This window comes from Pleurodeles waltl, chromosome 11, assembly GCF_031143425.1.
Source record: "Pleurodeles waltl isolate 20211129_DDA chromosome 11, aPleWal1.hap1.20221129, whole genome shotgun sequence".
Lineage (NCBI taxonomy): Eukaryota > Metazoa > Chordata > Amphibia > Caudata > Salamandridae > Pleurodeles > Pleurodeles waltl.
The window spans coordinates 351,943,536-351,962,301 of NC_090450.1; the positions used below are offsets into that span (position 1 = coordinate 351,943,536).

General features: G+C 43.7%; 1 protein-coding gene and 1 long non-coding RNA gene across 2 annotated transcripts in view; one reads left to right on the forward strand and one right to left on the reverse strand.

Annotated features, from left to right (window-relative positions):
• Positions 1-18,766, reverse strand: part of SNED1 (sushi, nidogen and EGF like domains 1) — a 2,603,997-nt gene that overhangs the window by 1,000,743 nt on the left and 1,584,488 nt on the right. Inside the window, exon 19 of the mRNA XM_069213662.1 lies at positions 5,004-5,117. Within this exon, the coding sequence (XP_069069763.1) occupies positions 5,004-5,117 (114 nt within the window). The remainder of the gene's footprint in view (positions 1-5,003; positions 5,118-18,766) is intronic.
• The window catches only part of LOC138265710 (uncharacterized), a 185,218-nt gene that overhangs the window by 98,257 nt on the left and 68,195 nt on the right, over positions 1-18,766 (forward strand). The window lies entirely within an intron of this gene.

Below are 18,766 nucleotides of genomic sequence, written 5' to 3' on the forward strand. Positions count from 1 at the left end.
ATGCCCCTGCGGTGTTCTCTCCGTCATGGTCGGGGATCTTGTGTGGGCCTCGCCAATACTGTGTGGGCCCAGTGTTCCACGGTCTTCACTGGAGCACTACCTGGACTACTAAGCATGGTGTATATTTTGTTTATGGTGTATATATATATTTTTTTGCGTACTTGATTTTAATATATTACAATGGTTACATTCATTTCCTTTTGTCTTTGCATTCTTCCGGGAGGGTTGTGGGGTGTAACTATAATGTATAAATATGTTTTAGTGTGTGTGTTGTAGTGGGTGAGGGTGGGAGTGGGGGTGTTGCATGTGTGTGTCCCTGTTTTTCCCTCCCCCCTCGCCTGTGTCGTAGGTGCAGTACTCACTGTGGTCTTCGCCGCTGGCGTTCGTGCTCCTAGAAGAGGAGCAGGAAGATGAGGGTTACATGGCGTCCGGGTTCCTCGTGGGGTGTGTAGAGGTGAGCGTTTTCCCTTCGAAGTCCTGTTTCCGCCGTGTTTTTATCCACTGTGAATCCGCCCCAGAAAAGGTGGCGGATTGGTAGGTTGTGATACTGTGGGCGGTACTTTGTCTTCCGCCTGTCTGTTGGCGGTGACCGCCAAGTTGTTTGTCTGTACCGCCGTGGCAGTCGGAGTGTTAAAGTACCTGTCTTTGTTGGCGGTTTCCGCCACTGTCGTAATTCCAATTTTTTTAGCGGCGGCCTGTTGGCGGTCTTACCGCTGCTTTAACACCGTCCGCCAGGGTTGTAATGACCACCATAGTCTTCCATTAACCTACAGGATAAGTTGTAGCCTGAGGTATCTGAGTAGAGTAGCTAAGAACCATGACATAGTATTGCTTAGAGGATTGTTTGAGCCTACACTAAAGTTTGGGACAGCTTACGCTCACAAAAATAACTTAACGTGCTTGCTTACCCCTTTAAAGAAGAGATTCTTAGGACATACTGACGATAGGAGAAAAGCATTAAAAGAGAAATTAGAGATGGGCATATAGAAAAGGACTTACAAGAATGATTATGCTTATACTGCAATTAAGACACAGGGGAAACTAGCTTTAGATGCATTACACGTAGGGAAGCTTTGTATATATAGGCCAAAATCACGTACTGACACTTTATTTGTGGGTACGAGTGAATGTAGGCATGTGTTTTTGTTCCAGAGTAAGTGGACTTTTATGCTGAATGGTCAAGACCCTGCAATTCCAGGTATCTACTATATTTGTGGACTTAATGCTTATTACCGTCTTCCAAGAGGATGGTATGGGACATGTTATTTGGGAATAGTGCTCCAAAAGATTTACCAGATACAGAACTTGAAAAAGTTTCCAAAACTGACTGAATTACATCATAAGAGACAGAGGGGGTCATTCCGACCCTTGCGGTAAAAACCGCCAGGGCCGTGACTGACGGAAAGCACAGCCAACAGGCTGGCGGTGCTTTCCTGCCTATTCTGACCGCGGCGGTAAAGCCGCGGTCAGAAAAGGGGATCCGGCGGTTTCCCGCCGGATTACCCCTGGCTGGGCTGAATCTGGGCTGAGCTGACCCCCTTCCCGCCATCCTGTTTCTGGCGGTTTTTACCACCAGGAACAGGATGGCGGGAACGGGTGTCGTGGGGCCCCTGGGGGCCCCAGCATGATTTTCACTGTCTGCTTAGCAGACAGTGAAAATCGCGACGGGTGCAACTGCACCCCTCGCATCCCTGCAACACCGCCGGCTCCATTCGGAGCCGGCTCCTGTGTTGCAGGGCCTTTCCCGCTGGGCCGGCGGGCGCTCCCTTGGCGGGCGCCCGCCGGCCCAGCGGGAAAGTCGAAATGGCCCCCGCGGTCTTCTGACCGCGGAGCGGTCTTTTGACGGGGGAAGTTTGGCGGGCGGCAACCGCCGCCCGCCAAACTTGGAATGACCCCCAGAGTCCCAATAGTGGGAGATATATTTGGTGCAGTGATTCCTTCACTGGGACTCATCATGAATTAGATCAAGATCCGAAAGTTGACTACTATTGTAGATAACATGCTGACAAATTTTACAGGGGCAATACTCTTGATAGATACTGAATTGGCTGCGGATAGAGTCATGACTCTTCAAAATCGTCTTGCTTTAGACATCCTTCTAGAGAAGGACGGCGGATTCTGTAAAATGATTAACTTTAGGCATTGCTGTTCGTACATTCCTAACAACAGTAAGGACATAAGAGACTTAGGGCCACATGTACAAAAATCAGGTTTTGCGACTCACAAATTGCGAGTCAGAGTGACTTGCAATTTGCAAGTCGCAAAACCTGATGTACAACAGTGTCAATGACACTGTTTGCTATTCCCAATGGGGTCGCAAATGACCTATCTCATGAATATTCATGGGGTAGGGCACAATTTGCGACTCCATTGGGAATGGCCGCCCTCACAGGGATGGTGGCCTGCTGGGGACAGCAGACCACCATGTCTGTGACTGCTTTTAAATAAAGCATTTTTTTTTTAAACGCAGCCCTTTTTCCTTAAAGGAAAACGAGATGCATTTCAAAATAAAAAATGAAAAGTTTTCTTTACATTTTTTCAGAGCTGCCTGCTCTGAAAAAATATCTTTGCTACCATTCACAAACGGGAAGGGGTCCAATGGGGACCCCATCCCTGTTTGCGAATGGGTTAGCACTAGTTTAAAACTGGTGCTAACTGCAATTGTTTTACAATCATACATACCATCTGGATTCGGTATTAGGAAGGGACGCCCTTGTCACGCCCCTTCCGAATTTCGAATCGCAAAACCCAAACTGCGATGCGATAACAAGTTACTGCATCGCAGTTTGGGCTTTGTACATCCGAAATAGCATTTTTCAAGTCGCAAACAGGCCGATTCGCTGTTTGCGACTTGAAAACTGCTTCGTACATCTGGCCCTTACTTACTAACCTGACTAACTCAAGTAGTGATTTGAAGAAATTGAAGGAACCAGGTGTGTGGGAAAAGGATTTGCTTCAGTAGGAAATTGGCTTAGTAATATTTGAGATGGGGTACTACTAAAACTCATACTGGGAATATTGATTGTAATTGCTTGCATATTAGGAATATGGGGATTATGTAAATTGTGTCAAAAGATTCAATTGAAAAGGTCTAAAAATAATCAGAGGAGGGAAAAACGAAACAGGGAAAGAATCTATAGGGAAGACTTGAGAATAAGACAAAATGCTGAGGAAATAGAATTATCAATGGTAAAAGTAAAAGTAGTGTGATTACATATTTAGTCATCAGAGGAGGGATTGTTAACGTAACTTCATTAAAAATTATTAATGAGTATTTATGTGTTCTAATAATGAATTTATTATAAAATGATTAACGTAGAAAAATAATATGCATGTTTGAAATTGTGACCTCGGAGAATGGCCACCAGCTTTCACAAAATGTTCTAAATAAGTGACTAACATACATGAAATATGGAAAACGTATTAAATGTATGTAATAATATGTCATATTGAGAGTTATAACCTATGTCTTGCAATAATTGTAGGCCTTAACTTAGTGAGTATCTTGGCCTCGTCTTGCCAGGCCTCATGCAGAAAGCCGATTTTCTTAGTGTCTAATAGAAATATGCTGACGAGATGAACTGACCGTGAACTGCTCATTGTTTTAATAAAATGCTTAACCAGAACTTTTTATGAGAACTGACGGACAGGAGATGATGTTCTAGTAATTATAACGAATAATGTACATGACATGTACTTTCCCAGGACTTTAACAATGAAGGCACTGACTGGAGAAGAAGATGCAACATTTTTGATACCTGACGAGCCAGATGATGAGGACATCGTACAACAGACCAATCAACGACATGTGAACTGTGAAATATTAGAATACATAGATTTGGAATAGTACAACCATTGGGTAGAGTCATAAATTGTGATTAATTGACCAATTGGAAATTGGGGGATTGTCTGGGTAACTTCGATATAAAAATGTGACAGAGAGACGAGAGTTCAGATGTTAGATGCAGATGCTAGATGTTGGGGGAGCGAGACTGCAAGATCACAGAGGTGATTTGAGATTCTGTCATTGGCTCATACACTTGAGAGCCTGATGTGATGCTGATCGATTGATGACCTGAAGACGAAGACTGACTCTGTTGCTGATCTATACCGAGGATAGGTAGATATGACAATGTGACTGAACTATAACTTTGTGCCTTTCCTTTCTAGGTACCAACTGCGCTGTCTAAATAGCCTTTTTAGCTAGATGTTTTCTAAATTCCTGTTTCTAAAATTGTTTTAGCATGAAGACCACATGCTGATGCTAATCTGGGTTAGATGAGGTTTTTCTTACATGACGACTGACAGATTCAGTAGGAGACAAAAACGGACTGTTTTGCTGAACTCTATGATTAGAAAAAATCTATTGCCTTTGTTTCTTCTGTTGACCTTTGCTAACGCTTTAGAATATGCCTTGATGCAAGTTTTGATTAGATTATGTTTTTGGTAGCTTCTAATAAATATTACGGATTTTGATTGAATTGAATTGCATTGAATTAACCTCATGACTTAGTATTGTAACTAATATGGAAGTAAAATCACTTAAAACGTATAACGAGTTGTGGTTATTCATGACTGAAAGGTCATGGTGTGATGTTCCATTGATTCATTATTAATGATGACTAATGTTTATTGAGTTTTGTGTATTGACTGTTTGGAATACCGACCATACCCTAACTAGGATACTCCATGCGAATCAAAAGGTTCATCGACCTATGCGCGGCCCCTTGTAAGTTTACTTATTAAGGACCAGGTGTGCTAACAAAGTCAATTCTTAGCAAAATGCAAGCACATATCCAGTGTAATTAAGTTCTAACCTTAGCTGTTGTGTATTGCAAAGAAGTCAGAAAACCATAAATAAGCTTCAAGAGTCATTAGCAATTGTAATGGTGCCTTAGAGTAGAACAAAGTTTGCATACACTGATGGTTAATTTATTAGCCGGAAAGATGGCAAAAGGATCCTCCGTTAAGATAATATACTTGCTTTCCTCATCTCATCTTACCTTTCTCACAGTTCTTGCCAGTGCTGCCAATCTTACAGGTGCAGGTGTAGGATCCATTAATTGATAAACAGTAACCTCGGCTGCCACAGGGATCCAAGAAGCAAGCATCACTCACTGGACACGTGAAATAAAAGGGGTAAAAGAGGATAAGTAGAATAACAGGCATAAAAAGAAAAACCTAATTCTTTCACTGCCTGCACATTAACAAGTTTACAGAATGTAAATTAGACAGCTGAACGTTACCAAATGTTTTATTTTGATTACCTTCTAGATGGCCGATGGCTATCCAATATCTACCTTTTCAGTTCAGCGACAGAGCTTAATTATAAAAAGAACAACCGTAAGACCCTGACAACAACCCAGCCTATTGTCTTGGATAATAAAGTTAAACCATTGTAACTGTATTACTCAACAGCGACAATGCAACTGAACAAGCACAAAAAATTCACTTACTTTCTCCAAGACGTTTTCCAAGGGAAGGGTTCGAGGCAATGAAATGAGCACTGGATTGGGTAATACCCCCCTCTGTGTCCTTAATGCAGTTCAAACTTTACTTTACACTACCTAGAAACTATTGTTTTCTTTGCCAGAACCATAGCCAAGGATTATCCATGTTCAAAGCTTACAGACCAACAGAATGCTACTGCCACAAATGACTTAAAACTGAACCTCGTGAACGTGCACTTCACCAACCAGTCCACCACTTTCATTATAGCCTTCATTTTACTCCCCTGGGGAGTACTTTATAGGCCACATTTCCTCTTGCAGAGTGAGTCCCAAATCCTGAAACATTAATACCAGCCTCTGGCATTACTCATTGTACCCACCTAGCAATGGATGCAGGTGGGTACTTTTTTTTTTTTTGTGTGAGTTTAGGAGCCGACACACCCCTGTAGGCTATATTTCCACCATCACACTCTCATATGCTTTAATGGACTGCACGATGCACAATTTAGGAGCTTCTGGAAAAGTCGGATAGTTGATCAGCTGGGTGTTGGTCTCATGGCAGCAGAAAACGTTACGCCCTCCAGGGTATACATTCTGTCTGAAATGTTCAATGCCCACACATCCAAAACGCACTTGGTCATAATCACACAGATGAACATGGCCAATTTTGCTGAAAACTCTCTCTGGAACAGAAACTACTGTCACGATAATAATGAATTCAATACTAAATTGACATCCCATAGGCAAGGATAACTGGGTTCCAGATGATGAAATAATCATACCCCTCTTATAAGTTTGCAACCCATGGGTGATCAGCAGTGGGTACTTCATTAGCAGGAAAATGATGTGCCAAAATAGCTAAGTGAAAGGAATTAACTGCCCTGTAAGCTAGACCATCCTCCACCAGTTTAGACAAAAATATTAGGATGCACAAAGCGTCTGCCTCTATGAAATCAGAATTCTTAGCCACACACCTACGTGACCATCTCCTCCAGGCAGTGCACCATTTTTTAAAGGTACCTTCTGCCCGTGCTTGTCGAATAAGCCAGGAAAGGAGCCCAAAAAGGCCTGGGATAGTCCTGCATCCTCTGAAATCCTCCATGTCTTCTGTCACAGCGTGCCTGCCAGCACCAGAGGATGAGTTCATCCCGGACAATCTATCAGGATCAATTGCAATTTGATAATGGTATTTGGGAAATCCCACAATAACTCAGAGAGTGCCAAGAATCATACCGGTGATCTCCAAATCAAGGTATTAGGACCAGATTAACAACTGGACATCTCCCTTGCACTGATACTGTGGCTTTTAGGGCAAAAAGGGGGAAGGAACACCTCAGAAACTTCAACCAATCCTTCATGGATGCATCCACCGCCCTGGCCCCTCGGACCAGGCATCAGGTGAAGTAATAAAGATTACCCTAGATTATGAAAGGAAACCTAGACTTTAAAGACAAGGAGTCAAACATTGTATGGCATATCACTTTGATTGTTACTCCACAATAGAGAAACACCGTGATGCCTCACCTCACATTAGCATCCGTTAGTTAAAGTTCACGTCTCACCCACGTTTGTTTGCGCATTGAAACATTTCAGAAGTATCTCAAGAATATGCAGCTTCAAAGGCAATTACATTTTGAAACTCACATGGCAAAATAATGAAACTCGGACAGCATGTCAAAAGCAGACAGACAGACCAAAGGGGTTAGAAGGAGGCAGGTGACCAAAACAAAGGTCTAGAGAATTTCAGGCAGTGGTCAAGTGGGGCACACCTTTGGAACTGTCGAGTAAGAAAGAATCATTAGGCTAAAAGGAAGAAGTAAACACAATCACGGAAAGGGGTTTGAAAATCCTATGCCAAAAAAGTAAATTGTTCAAGATAAATGATACTGCACGAAGTGCAGGCCAAAAAAACAGAGAAATGGAATAAAATAGTCAGTCAAATCACTTTATTCGGGTTAAAAGATTTTCAACCATAAAAACAAACAAATAAGCAACATATTGCATAACTCTCAAACCTCATCTCCCCCAAATATTTTACAAAAAACAATTAAGAAAAACAATTACATTCAAAATTACAATACTCATTTCACAGTTCCATAAAAGAATAAAAATTACAAAAGTAAAAAGTTAACACTATTCCGCCATGTTACAGCTACCTTTAAAAAGGAGCCTATCCCTTGCCACACCAATGCATCAGAAGTCACACACAACCACATAAAGGCTGGGCGGTATTGCACAAAACCCCTGCCCCACAAAAGGGGGACCAGGTAACGTGTCCTAAAAGGTGCATAAAACTCACAAAACATGATAAAATGAATTAAAGTCTGCGGGGATGCTCCATCACACGGACACAGTTTGATAGAATTTTGGTCAAACTGCCCTAACGGAAAACACAAATTGCTTCTGATTACTCCCAAACGGAATTGTGTGATGAGGGTACGTTCTCATATGTTTTTAAACTCCAAAAGGTAGGTCTCTGGGCCCATCCCCAACTTTATCATAATAAAAATCCCTCACTGATTTTTTCCTAAGCTCTACCTCCTCCCTCTTAACCCCTAACATTTTTTAAAAGTTCTCCCACCGTTTATCAGAGCTAGTTAAACCCTCTGGTGCATCAAAAATGTCTGAGCGCCCCAATACACTGGCTACCTTACTTATATAAGCCAACCAGGGAATTTCCTTAGCATAAGCACAAAGTAAACAATCCCGCAGAATTTCCCTGTTGAGGGATGCAATTCATTGGTCCAAATGGAAATCCACAATAGAAGGGGAGCTATTTTAATGGCGTCTTCTATAAAATCCAGACCCAGCTCAACATGCAGGCAATACCCAGGAATATTATGACCCACCCTGAATAACCTTCTACAGAATTGATTTTCCTCTATCATGGGGGTCCTATTTTCCGTATAGCCCCGTAGAGGGCCCCCATGCATCAGAACTGGAAGGCATTTACACCTATAGATCTCGAGCAATGCAAGGTATAGGGTACCCCTCTTAGATTGTGCATATTAGCCAATCAACATAAACAGGTTTAGACACTGCTCAGGCGTACCTAACCCTTCCCTAAAACCGTACTGAACCCTGCTCAGGATTGTATTTTCAGACAACCAGTCCTCAATATGTCTTAAGATAATCTGACTCCAAATTTTTGCTGAAGAGTCAAGTAATGAGATCGGACGGTATGACTTTGGATCATTATGGTTGCCCTTTTATAGACAGGTACTATACATGCCAATCTCCAAGTGGCCGGGATTCCTACACTAACCGCTGCATTGAGGACATTTGACAAAATAGGTGCCCAAAGCTGAGGGCAGTATTTATATAAATCCATAGGGATAGTATTGAGACGCAGGGCTTTATGGCTAGCGCTGAAAAACAGCGCCTCCTGTACCTCTTCAAGGTAAAATCTGATAGCTAAGTCTGGAGAATGTCCATGCTGATTTCCCTCAAGGTCCCCTATAAGGCCCCTGAAAAGATCCCACAAAAGGGGGCCACCCAAGCCTCAGGGGCTAAAATAATATATCATCTGTTTTTATGGGAACTTCAAAGGGCTTGATTTCCCACCTGGAGTTGCTATGCAACAAACAGGATGCAGCAAATAGCTGCCTGGGGCCCTCTGAGTCCCAAACTGAGTGTCACTGTTGCTAGGCAACAGATTAACTCGGAAGTAGCCTCAGCTTTTAAAAGGCAGCCTACTGTTAAGGTCGAGCACTAGGCAGCTCATGCAATGTCTCTCAATATGCTGTAATCACTCTGTGGGATACAGTCCACCCACTGGCTTTTTATTGAGAACTTGGACTGTCTTTCAAAAATGCTTGCTTTCTTGTGGCTAATCTTACTTCTTTGACCCTCCCTTTCGTTGTTTGTTACTGCCCAGGGAGCAGTGCCTAACTACTCATAATGTTCCACTTTGGTGCTTATCGCTCTGTGTCTGAGACTACTTTTTTTATTTTAGTTCCTACTGGGACGTGGGTTCAATCTTGACTGAATGCAAATTCAAAGATCATACAACTTCTTCTTTTAATCTCGTTGTACCCTGTTAGCCTCCCAACATCAGCATATATTTCTACAATTAGTCATGTTTTTGGTTTCCCTAACGTGCGGCGTGCCCTTTAAGGCTGCTGTGCTTTATCTTTCAGAATGGCAGCCGCCTTTCCCCAGGCAGACCAATGTTTTTCAGTTAAAGTTCAGTGCAGGGTTGGAGCTGTGACAGGACCCTACACCAGACAATACAATGAGGTACTAGTTTCTTCTGTGGTCGCTAGCATTATTACCAGGTGGGCATGCTGGGCATTGAGAATGGTGAGATGTGGACAGAATAATGGCAGTGCTGTCAGGGATGTTGTGGAGGCTCGTGTTTACCCATTCTCACCTTGGGCTTTCATTTCTCCATTTTGTGTGTGTCACCAATTCTTCCCGCCCTGAGATCACCTTTGCTGCCAGCTGTTGTGTGCATGATTTCAAAGTGACAGAGCAGGACTTCATTTCTGGCATGAACACTGCCAGTCTACCAGTATGGTAGCCCGGATTCAAAACCGGGCGCCGTGCCTGCTTCCAGGTGCAGCCTGGCTGTCCACAGCAAAGATAGGACGGAAGAACATATAATTTCTGCCCCTTTGTCTTTCAAAAAATATTGATTTCCTTCATGCAAGCTAGGAAAAATTTCCATTCAATGTTAAGGACAAGGAGGCGCCATTATACGGCATGGTCCAAGCCTAAAGAGCATAGCACTCATTGCCTGTTCAACTGGCCTGAAGGGGAAGAATGTAGTGTATATAAATGTCACCAGAATGTACAGTGTGGAATTAGAATGTAGAATGTGATAGAAGATCTGCAAAGAACTGTTGCCTGTACAGTTGTTGAACAGAGATGGAGCGGTGAGGAGGCTGTTCCATTTACTAATCAAGTTTGTCACTTACATGTGTTGCATGGTCACTACACGCTTTTGTCAACAAGTACAGTAACCAGATAGTGGACTTCAAGGTGGAACCTGCATGTGTACAGCTGAGGTCTTCTACTGGTTTGTTTATCCTGGACTCTATGAGAATATGTTGTGCTTGCCTCTTGAATGATCCTGGAGGATGTTGATTGGGAGGTGAGACAGATGTCTTCTGGTCCATCGCCTGTTTCTACTCCAGGGGGAAATTGTTGGGCCAATTAAAAAAAAGCTGTGAGTCCTAGTGCACAACTTTTCTCCTGTGTTCGGATGCAAAGGGACACCCATAGAAGTCAGTACATTTTATTTTTTTCATGTATGTGTTCCAGACTGTCTGTTTCTGCTTGTAATTATTAAGTATTTTATAGTTATTTTCCTGCACCGCCGCTCCTGTGCTAAGCGTTTAGGAGTGGTGGTGGCTACAGTTCTCATTTGGCTTGTTGGCCTACTCTAGCTGCCTCAGAGTGATTTGTTACTGGTGCACGCTTTATGGCCATCGTACTTTATCTTTCAGCATAGTGGTCGTCCTTCCCCAGGCCGAGGAATGCAGTTCTGTGCAGAGTTGAAGCTGTGACAGGACCCTGCACCAGAGAATACATTGCTGTAGTTGTTTCTTTTGCGGTGGCTAGTATTATTACCAGGTGGGCATGCTGGGCATTGAGAATGGTGGCATGTGGACAGAATAATGGCAGCGCTGCCTATGATGTTGTAGAGACTTGTTTTTACTGACCCATCCTCACCCTAGGCCTTCATTTATCTCTTTGCAGCCAGCTCTTGAGTGCACAATTTCAAAGTGACAGGGAAGGACTTCGTCACTGGCAGGAACACTGCCAGGCTACTGGTATAGTCACCCTGACTCAAAACTGGATGCTGTGCTTGCGTTCCCAGTTCAGCCTGGCTGACCACAGCATATCACATCCTGTGGGGACCAAGATCTTGAGTGCAGGCCATCTATTCACTATTAATGAGACAGTCTGATTACTACAGTGATTTCTTCCACATTGCCCACAGTTGTAATAAATGTAAATAAATGATATGTGCATCTGAGGAGGGTCCACCCCTTTTCCTAATCCGGGACAGGCATGGCTAAACACTTCTAAAGTCCCCAAGGAGAGATCTTTTGGCTATTCCAAAGCTTGTTTCCGCTATGTCGGCATCTGTTTGATGATTGAAGGCATAGAGGGAAGGAGTTCTGGAAAGGGAAGACACTCTTCTGGGTCTGGCTCAGAGTTAGATGCCTTAGCAGACCCAGTTTCTTTGCAGCATCCTGTAAGTATGGATTTGGATGTATTTCAGGTTATGATAAATAAGGCTGTGGATTCGGCTTTTACAGCAGGAGAGGATTCAGTGCCTAAGGTCCCCAGACTCTCAGTGCAGCCTGACCCTGATTCTGAAGTTTCAGATGAAAAGCTAAGAGGCCGCTTTATTAAGGGGGCTGAGTTAAAGGAGGTTAAGACCCACCTAAAAGATAACTTGTCCTCTCCTACCGCCATTCCTCCAGATGAGGAAGAGGATTTTTTCTCTCAATACCGTCAGAAAAAGCCTGTGGCTCTTCCCATCCATAAGGCTATACATGGAATTCCGTCTAGAGAGTGGTCTGCAGTGGAGAAATCTAGTTCCCTGGATTCGTCACTAAGAAGTATCCACTCTGCAGCTTTCAAAATGACTCCCCCGCTCAGATGAAAGTGGCGGGTCTAGCTTCCAATGGCTCCATCATTTCCGAAAACGCCTCTCCAAGCAACCAAGTTGATAAACAAGTGGACAGTGTAGCCAACAGATCCTATTTAGCCGTAAACCTTTCTATCAAAGCAGGGGCTTATGCCATTTATGTTGTTCAGTCCCTCCTGCATGACTTTCAGACCCTGTCAGAAGAGATTCAGCAGGGGGAGGATATTAACTCTAGGCTATCTAATATGGAGCAACAGGTTTGGTTCTCATGAGACATTAACTTTGATTCTCTGTCAGCGGCGGTAACCATTTCTGGTGCCACATATGGATGAGGTCATGGAAGGCAGAGAACCCCTTGAAAGCACTCCTGTCTCATCTGCCTTTTAATGGAATAAAACTGCCAGGCCTTCAACTAGAGGAGCAGTTAAAGAAATCTGTAGAGGACAAGGAAGCTTCTGACACCTCTGAGACCTGCAACAAGAGTTTGAAGTTTTGCCTATCAGCGTGATTTTAGGAATTCTTCTGTAGCTGGGAAAGGGAAGACTCAGCCGTTTCGAGGGATGGGACAAGGCCTTGACACTCCCTTCTCTATCAAATTCTGGCAACAGCCACCAAGCACGTCCCTGCTAGTTCCACCTCAGAAGCATGACTTTCAAAGAGTGGTAGGCCGAATCAGAGTTTTCATCCATTTGGGAAAACAATGTAACCAATGCTTGGGCTCATCGTTTGGGGAAAGAAGGTTATTTTATTGAATTTTCTTCCTGTCCTCCAGATCTTTTCATATCAACCCAACTTCTCGGAATCCCGAGAAATACCAGGCTCTACAGTTAGGAATCGTCGATCTCCTACAGAAGGAAGCCATTATTCCCATCCCAGAATTAGAGATTGGTCATGGCTGTTACTCTCTGATGTGCCTTGTCCAGAAGACAGCAGGAGGTTATTGCCCAGTCCTGGATCTGAAAACAGTGAACTCATATGTTCCATATCAGAAATTCAAGATGGTGAATCTCTAGAAGATTTTGCCTCCTATATCTCCTGGATCATTTGTGGCTTCTTTGAAGATTTTGGATGCCTATTTCTATATCCCAATCCACAGACTTTCAGAGCGTTTTTTGTAATTCTTTGCCTTACGGCAGCATTTCCAATTCTGCATGCTTCCCTTTGGTCTTGCTACTGCCCCTAGGGTCTTTATTAAAACTCTGGCTCCTCTAGTGGGACTTTCTCATGCTCGGGAGGATGCTTTTGTTCCCTTACCTGGCTGATTGGCTAATTTCTTCCTCATCTTTCTTTATGGCTCAGGAAGAAGTGGAGTTGGTTTGTGGTTGTCTGGAGGACCATAGGCTCATTGTGAATCTCAGTAAGTCTCATCTCTTACATTCTAAGAAACTCCTGTTTGTAGGGGTGCTCTCAAACACAAAGTGGGGAGGGGTTTTTCTTCCAACTGTGAGACAACATCATCTCATATTTCATCTTGGGACTCTCCTGAAAGCTCAGTCAGCTTCAGCAAAGGACTGGTTGAGGGTTCAGGGGTGCATGTCCACCTCCCTTTCTCTGGTTCCTTGGTCTCACAGACATATCTTCCACCTGGTTTATTACATATTAGCGCACTGGAACCCAAGATCCCAGGATTATGACACCCTTGTTCCTGTGTTGGCAACTTCAGTGCTGGATGTAGGCGGCAAACCTTACAAAAAGGGGCACTCTTGGATCCACCACTACTTTTATCCTTGACAACCGATTCAAGTCCTTGGGGTTGCAAGCCACTCTGGAGACTCTTTCTTCTCAGATAATTTTGGTCAACTGCGGAGAGCTGGCTGACTTCAAATTGGAAAGATCTGGCTGCAGTCTACAAAGCTCTTCTGCACTTTGCTTCACTTCTCAAGGACAAGTTAGTTCAAATCAGAACAGTCCGTCATGTGGCCCAGCCCTATCCTAATCATTGGGGGGGGGTTGACTCATTCTCCTCTTCTGGCACTCCTGGTGGATAAGACAGGTGCTTGGGCAGAGGACAACCTGTTGGGTCTGACTGAGATTTATCTTTCAGGGAGGGAGAATGGGCATGCGGATCACCTGAATCACCAGCTCCCTTCCTCAGGTCTAAGTCACCTCTGATTTTCCAGGAGATTGTGAAGTGGTTTGGAATGCTGTGGCTAGACCTCTTTGCCTCCCCGCAGGATGACCTTCTACTGAAGTCTAGCTCCCTTCCCTGTTGCCGGGAAGCCTGGAGAATGGACGCAATTAATTTTCCCCGGCCGGAGGGTCTTCTTTTTGCTTTTCTCCACTTTCCCCTTCTCAGCAGGGTTTTGGCAAAGATCAGGAGGAAGAGGGTGGTGGTGCTGTTGGTAGTCCAGTTTTAGAGTCGAAAACCATGATACTCCCTTCTGCACAGTCTGGCCATAGCTTCCCCTTGGAGGTTTCCAATGTTCCCTTCTGCTCTCAGATTTGCATTGGAAGTTTTGAAATTGAAAGGAGGTTAGTAGTTTGGGATGCTCCTCAGAAGTGGCTCTTTGAAATAAAAATTCTTGGAAGGTAAGCACTCTTCGTGGTTGTGAGAGGCACTGAAAGAATTTTTCTGTCAGGTGTTCATCGAGGGGATTTCTGCCAGACTCCTGTGAAGGTGGTTCTAGCCTAGAGTTTTTGCTGGGGCTGTCAGTTTCTACTCTAAGTAGCCAGTGGACAGCAATTAAGGCTATCATGAGTGCCTCCCTCCTTCCCTTTGCGTCCTTGGCCTCTTGTCTTCTTTGAAGTTTCCACCTCAAGAGACCAGTAGTTTTTTCTTCTGTTCCCCCATGAGATTTGCCACTGGTCCTTAATGCCTTACAGAGGTCCCCATTTTAACAGCTTTCTATGGTTTCTCAGGAATTTCTGACCCTTTAGGTTTGTTTCCTCATGGGAAATACTTCAGACACGCATCTGGGGGAGACAGGAGCATTGCATTCTCACCCTTCTTATTTGAGTTTTTTTCTAGAGAATGTGGTCCTTTGCCCTGACCCGGCTTTCCTTTTTAAAGTTGTTTCCCCTTTCCATTTGGTTCAGGATATTGTACTCCCTGATTTTTTTCCTTCCCCTTCTATGGAAGAGGAAGTTCTGTTACATTCTCTGGATCTAACAAGAGCTCTTGTTATTTATCTTGAGAGAACTGCTTCTTTTTGTCGGATGGATTTTCTTTCTTACAGCAACTCTTTCTCAGTGTGTTAGGTCTGCCATTTCCTTTGCTTATCTTCACTCAGGGGTTTCTCTTCCTCCTGTGATACTGGGGAGCTCAACCTGGGGAGTTGCTTCCTCATGGGCTGCCTTTTAGGGTGTCTCATTGAGAAAAATGTGTGCAGCAGCTAGATGGTCTTCCCCTCATATCTTTATCTCCCATTATGAGTTGAGGATGAGGGAGTTTTTTTCTGAGGATGTTGGCTCAACTGTTCTTTCAACAGTTCACTGATTTCTTTATGCCTAAAATAAGGTTTTCTTGGCATATATTGTTGGTGTAGCTTTCTTTTTTGCTTATGGCATAGGCTTTGGTATGTACTCAAAGGACAGGACTGTAAAGAGGAAGACTGAGGAGGAAGGTAATGACTCGGTTACTTACTGGTAATCTTCATTACTTTTAGTCATAATCTTCTTTGTCACAGTCCTGTATTCCTCCCTCCCACCCTTGGGAGTTGTGTAGGACAAATAAACACCCTTGAATGAGCACTGGGCCAGTTGATGGCCCGCATTTATTTTCTCTAATGTGAATATTTGTTTGGTCTTTAGGTTTTGTTGAGAATTACAGGATGTGGTTTGGGTTTGACCCACCCTTGTAAGTCAAGTGACGGAAAGTTCCTGTCAGATTAACTTTTTGGGTGGGGAATTTTATTTCTATGGGTGAATGTTGTGCCGTGAACACAAAGCGCTCAAAGGCCAGGACTGTGACGAGGAAGATTATGATTTGGAGTAATGACGATTACCGGTAAGTAACTAAGTCATTACCAAGCAGTTTTTTTCCTCACTGCTCACTTATTTTTTTACGGCTGTAGTGTTATTCATAGGCAACTCCAATTGTGCTGCAGATTATTTCTATCACAAATTGAGGCAAGTCTCTATTGAGAGGTTACTCTGAGACTCTTCCACCAGCCGTATTACACATATTTTGTGCCGCATTCAAGGAAAATAAACTGTTAGTCTGTGGATATACACCGTTATTGATATTTATTACAGGTATTGTGAGTGTCTTCAACCAGTGGTGAAGAAAGTACTAAGGACATCTTATTATACCCAATGACTAGTCCACTACCACTTCAATTACAGTCAATCCTCCCAAAAAATGTTTGTGTCCCTGTAGATCCTTTTTACCAAGGTTGCAATGGAAAGATTACTTCGTAAATTATTTTTTGGGGGAAAATCTGTTTATTAATGTTTTCAGCATATAATAACATTCATTTGTACATCAAACGCAGGACAATTATTGTGTGCAATTATTAGTAGACTAGATGAGCACAACTGTCCAAAACAGACAGCGGAACAATTAGATGCGAAGACATCATGCAGATGGTTCCACCACTCACCATAGAACTCGCATGTAACAGGATTAATTAATGCATGAGCGCTATCAGAAAAGACCATACACTGGAATCATGAGTCACATAGATAATTGAGGATGCTACAGGCACCACAGTGGCACTTTAAACCATTCCGGAAGGTCATTGTGCACGTACAGCAGTGTGCATTTAAGCGCATATCTTCAGATAAGTCTCAAGTTAACAATAAGAACATGAACAAACTTTGGAGGGCTGTCTCTACGAGCAGCAGGCCCGGGCCGGAGCATAGTCTCTGGGGCACAAAGACCCCCTGTTTTGCCCGTGCACATCAGCAGAGGGCGGATACGTGCACACACCACAGTCCCCTGCCTCCCTCATAAGTCACACTCTCAACTCAAAGGCCAAGGTCAGGTCCGCTGCTCAATCTTCAGCACCCAACCCATCGCATTCCCGCACCAGGAGTAGATACATGCAATCTGTGGCCGTCAGACTGCCACCTCCACATTCAAGGTCTGCCCCAAACCTCGCAAGCATACCAGCATCGCCTCTTAACTGACTGATAGTGGGTACTTACGCAGCCCCAGCGCATCTTCCCTCGCCAACGCCACTCCCTTCGCGCCAGCCCACACCTCAAACGAGGACTTCCAGGCCCTCTCAACTGGTGGGTCAGACGACTTCCACCGGCGGGTTATCAATCTCTTGGCCGTTATCAGGCCTAGGTCCAGAAATCGTGCTGCAGCTCTATTCTGCGCGTCCCTAGGGAAAAGGCCCAGTATACAGGACTCCCAAGTGAAAGGTACCGGTCGCGACAGGCACTCCGATAAGCATCCCACCACCGCCCCCTAGAAGCAATTCAGCGATGCACAGGACCAGAGCATATGGATCATGTCCATGTCATTGCGGGAGCAACGGGTACACGCCGCGTCACAGCTAACAAAGTATCTGTTTATGCGGGCTGGAGTGAGGTATGCCCTGTGTGTGATGTAGATTTGAATCAAGCGGAATCTGGAGTTACGCAGTATGTTAACATGGCCGGAAAGAGCTGATTTCAACTGCGCGTCCGTGAACGGAGTAGTCGTATCCCCATCCCAGGCGGCGTGCAGCAAATCACATTCAAGGGCTGTGTGTAGGTGCAACGCCTCAGTGAACCATTGAAATAGGTGCCGTCCCCGTCCCATCACCTGTATATACTGTATCAATAAATGTGTGGGAGGAGCAACAGACAAGTCACCCCATTTAGAGGCAAGTGACCTCAGCAATTAATTATACAGCAGAAACTGCCCGCAGGAAGGCCTGACTAAGATTACTTCTTAAATTATATCAGTACAACTGATTTCAATAGGACTTTGTCACAAGAAAGGAAGAAAGAGTTATTGCAACATTCAATCGGTCCTGAAGGTTTAAGAATCTATTATGAGGGTGCATGGGCTGAATATTTCAACACTAACTGTGGCTACAGGTGAAGCTGTCTTCTCATAACTCATATCCCCAGGTATCAAAACATGACTGTTGAGTATTGTTCATGATAACCGAATATCTGATAATGTGTTGATCAGGTACGGTCTCTCAACCATGTAATGTGCAAATATGTTTATAACAATACTATGTTTTGCCAAAAACTAATAATTTTTTATTTTTTTTTTAAATAATCAAAAATCCATTGTTACAAATTGGGTCTCTAACAGACAGAGATATACATCCTGTACAAGTAGGGACCACAATCCTAGTCATGGTAAGTCACAACACAACCTAAATTATCCTGTGCTCACTCTCCGGTAGCTTGGCACAGAGCAGGCAGGCTTAACTTAGAAGGCAATTTATAAAGTATTTGTGCAATAACTCATACAGTAACACAATGAAAACACCACAAAAAGTACTCCACATCAGCTTAGGAAAATAGATAATATTTAGCTGAATAAAATATGACCAGAACAACAAAAATCTAATATGTACAAGTCAAGATATCACTTTTAAAAGGCTTAAGTGAGTCTCCAACCTTTAGAATCAGTGGTTGTATTCTTTTAACATTCAGTACCTGGGATGCGTCAAAAATAGCGACGCAGAGGGGCTGCCAAGGAGGAAGTGTGTTGAAAAGTAAAGCAATCTGTCAATTTTTCCAGCGCAGCAAAGGCGATGCATTATTTCTTTCCATGCTGCAAGGCGTTGCCTCTATTTCCAGGAGCACAGGCTTGGTTCCT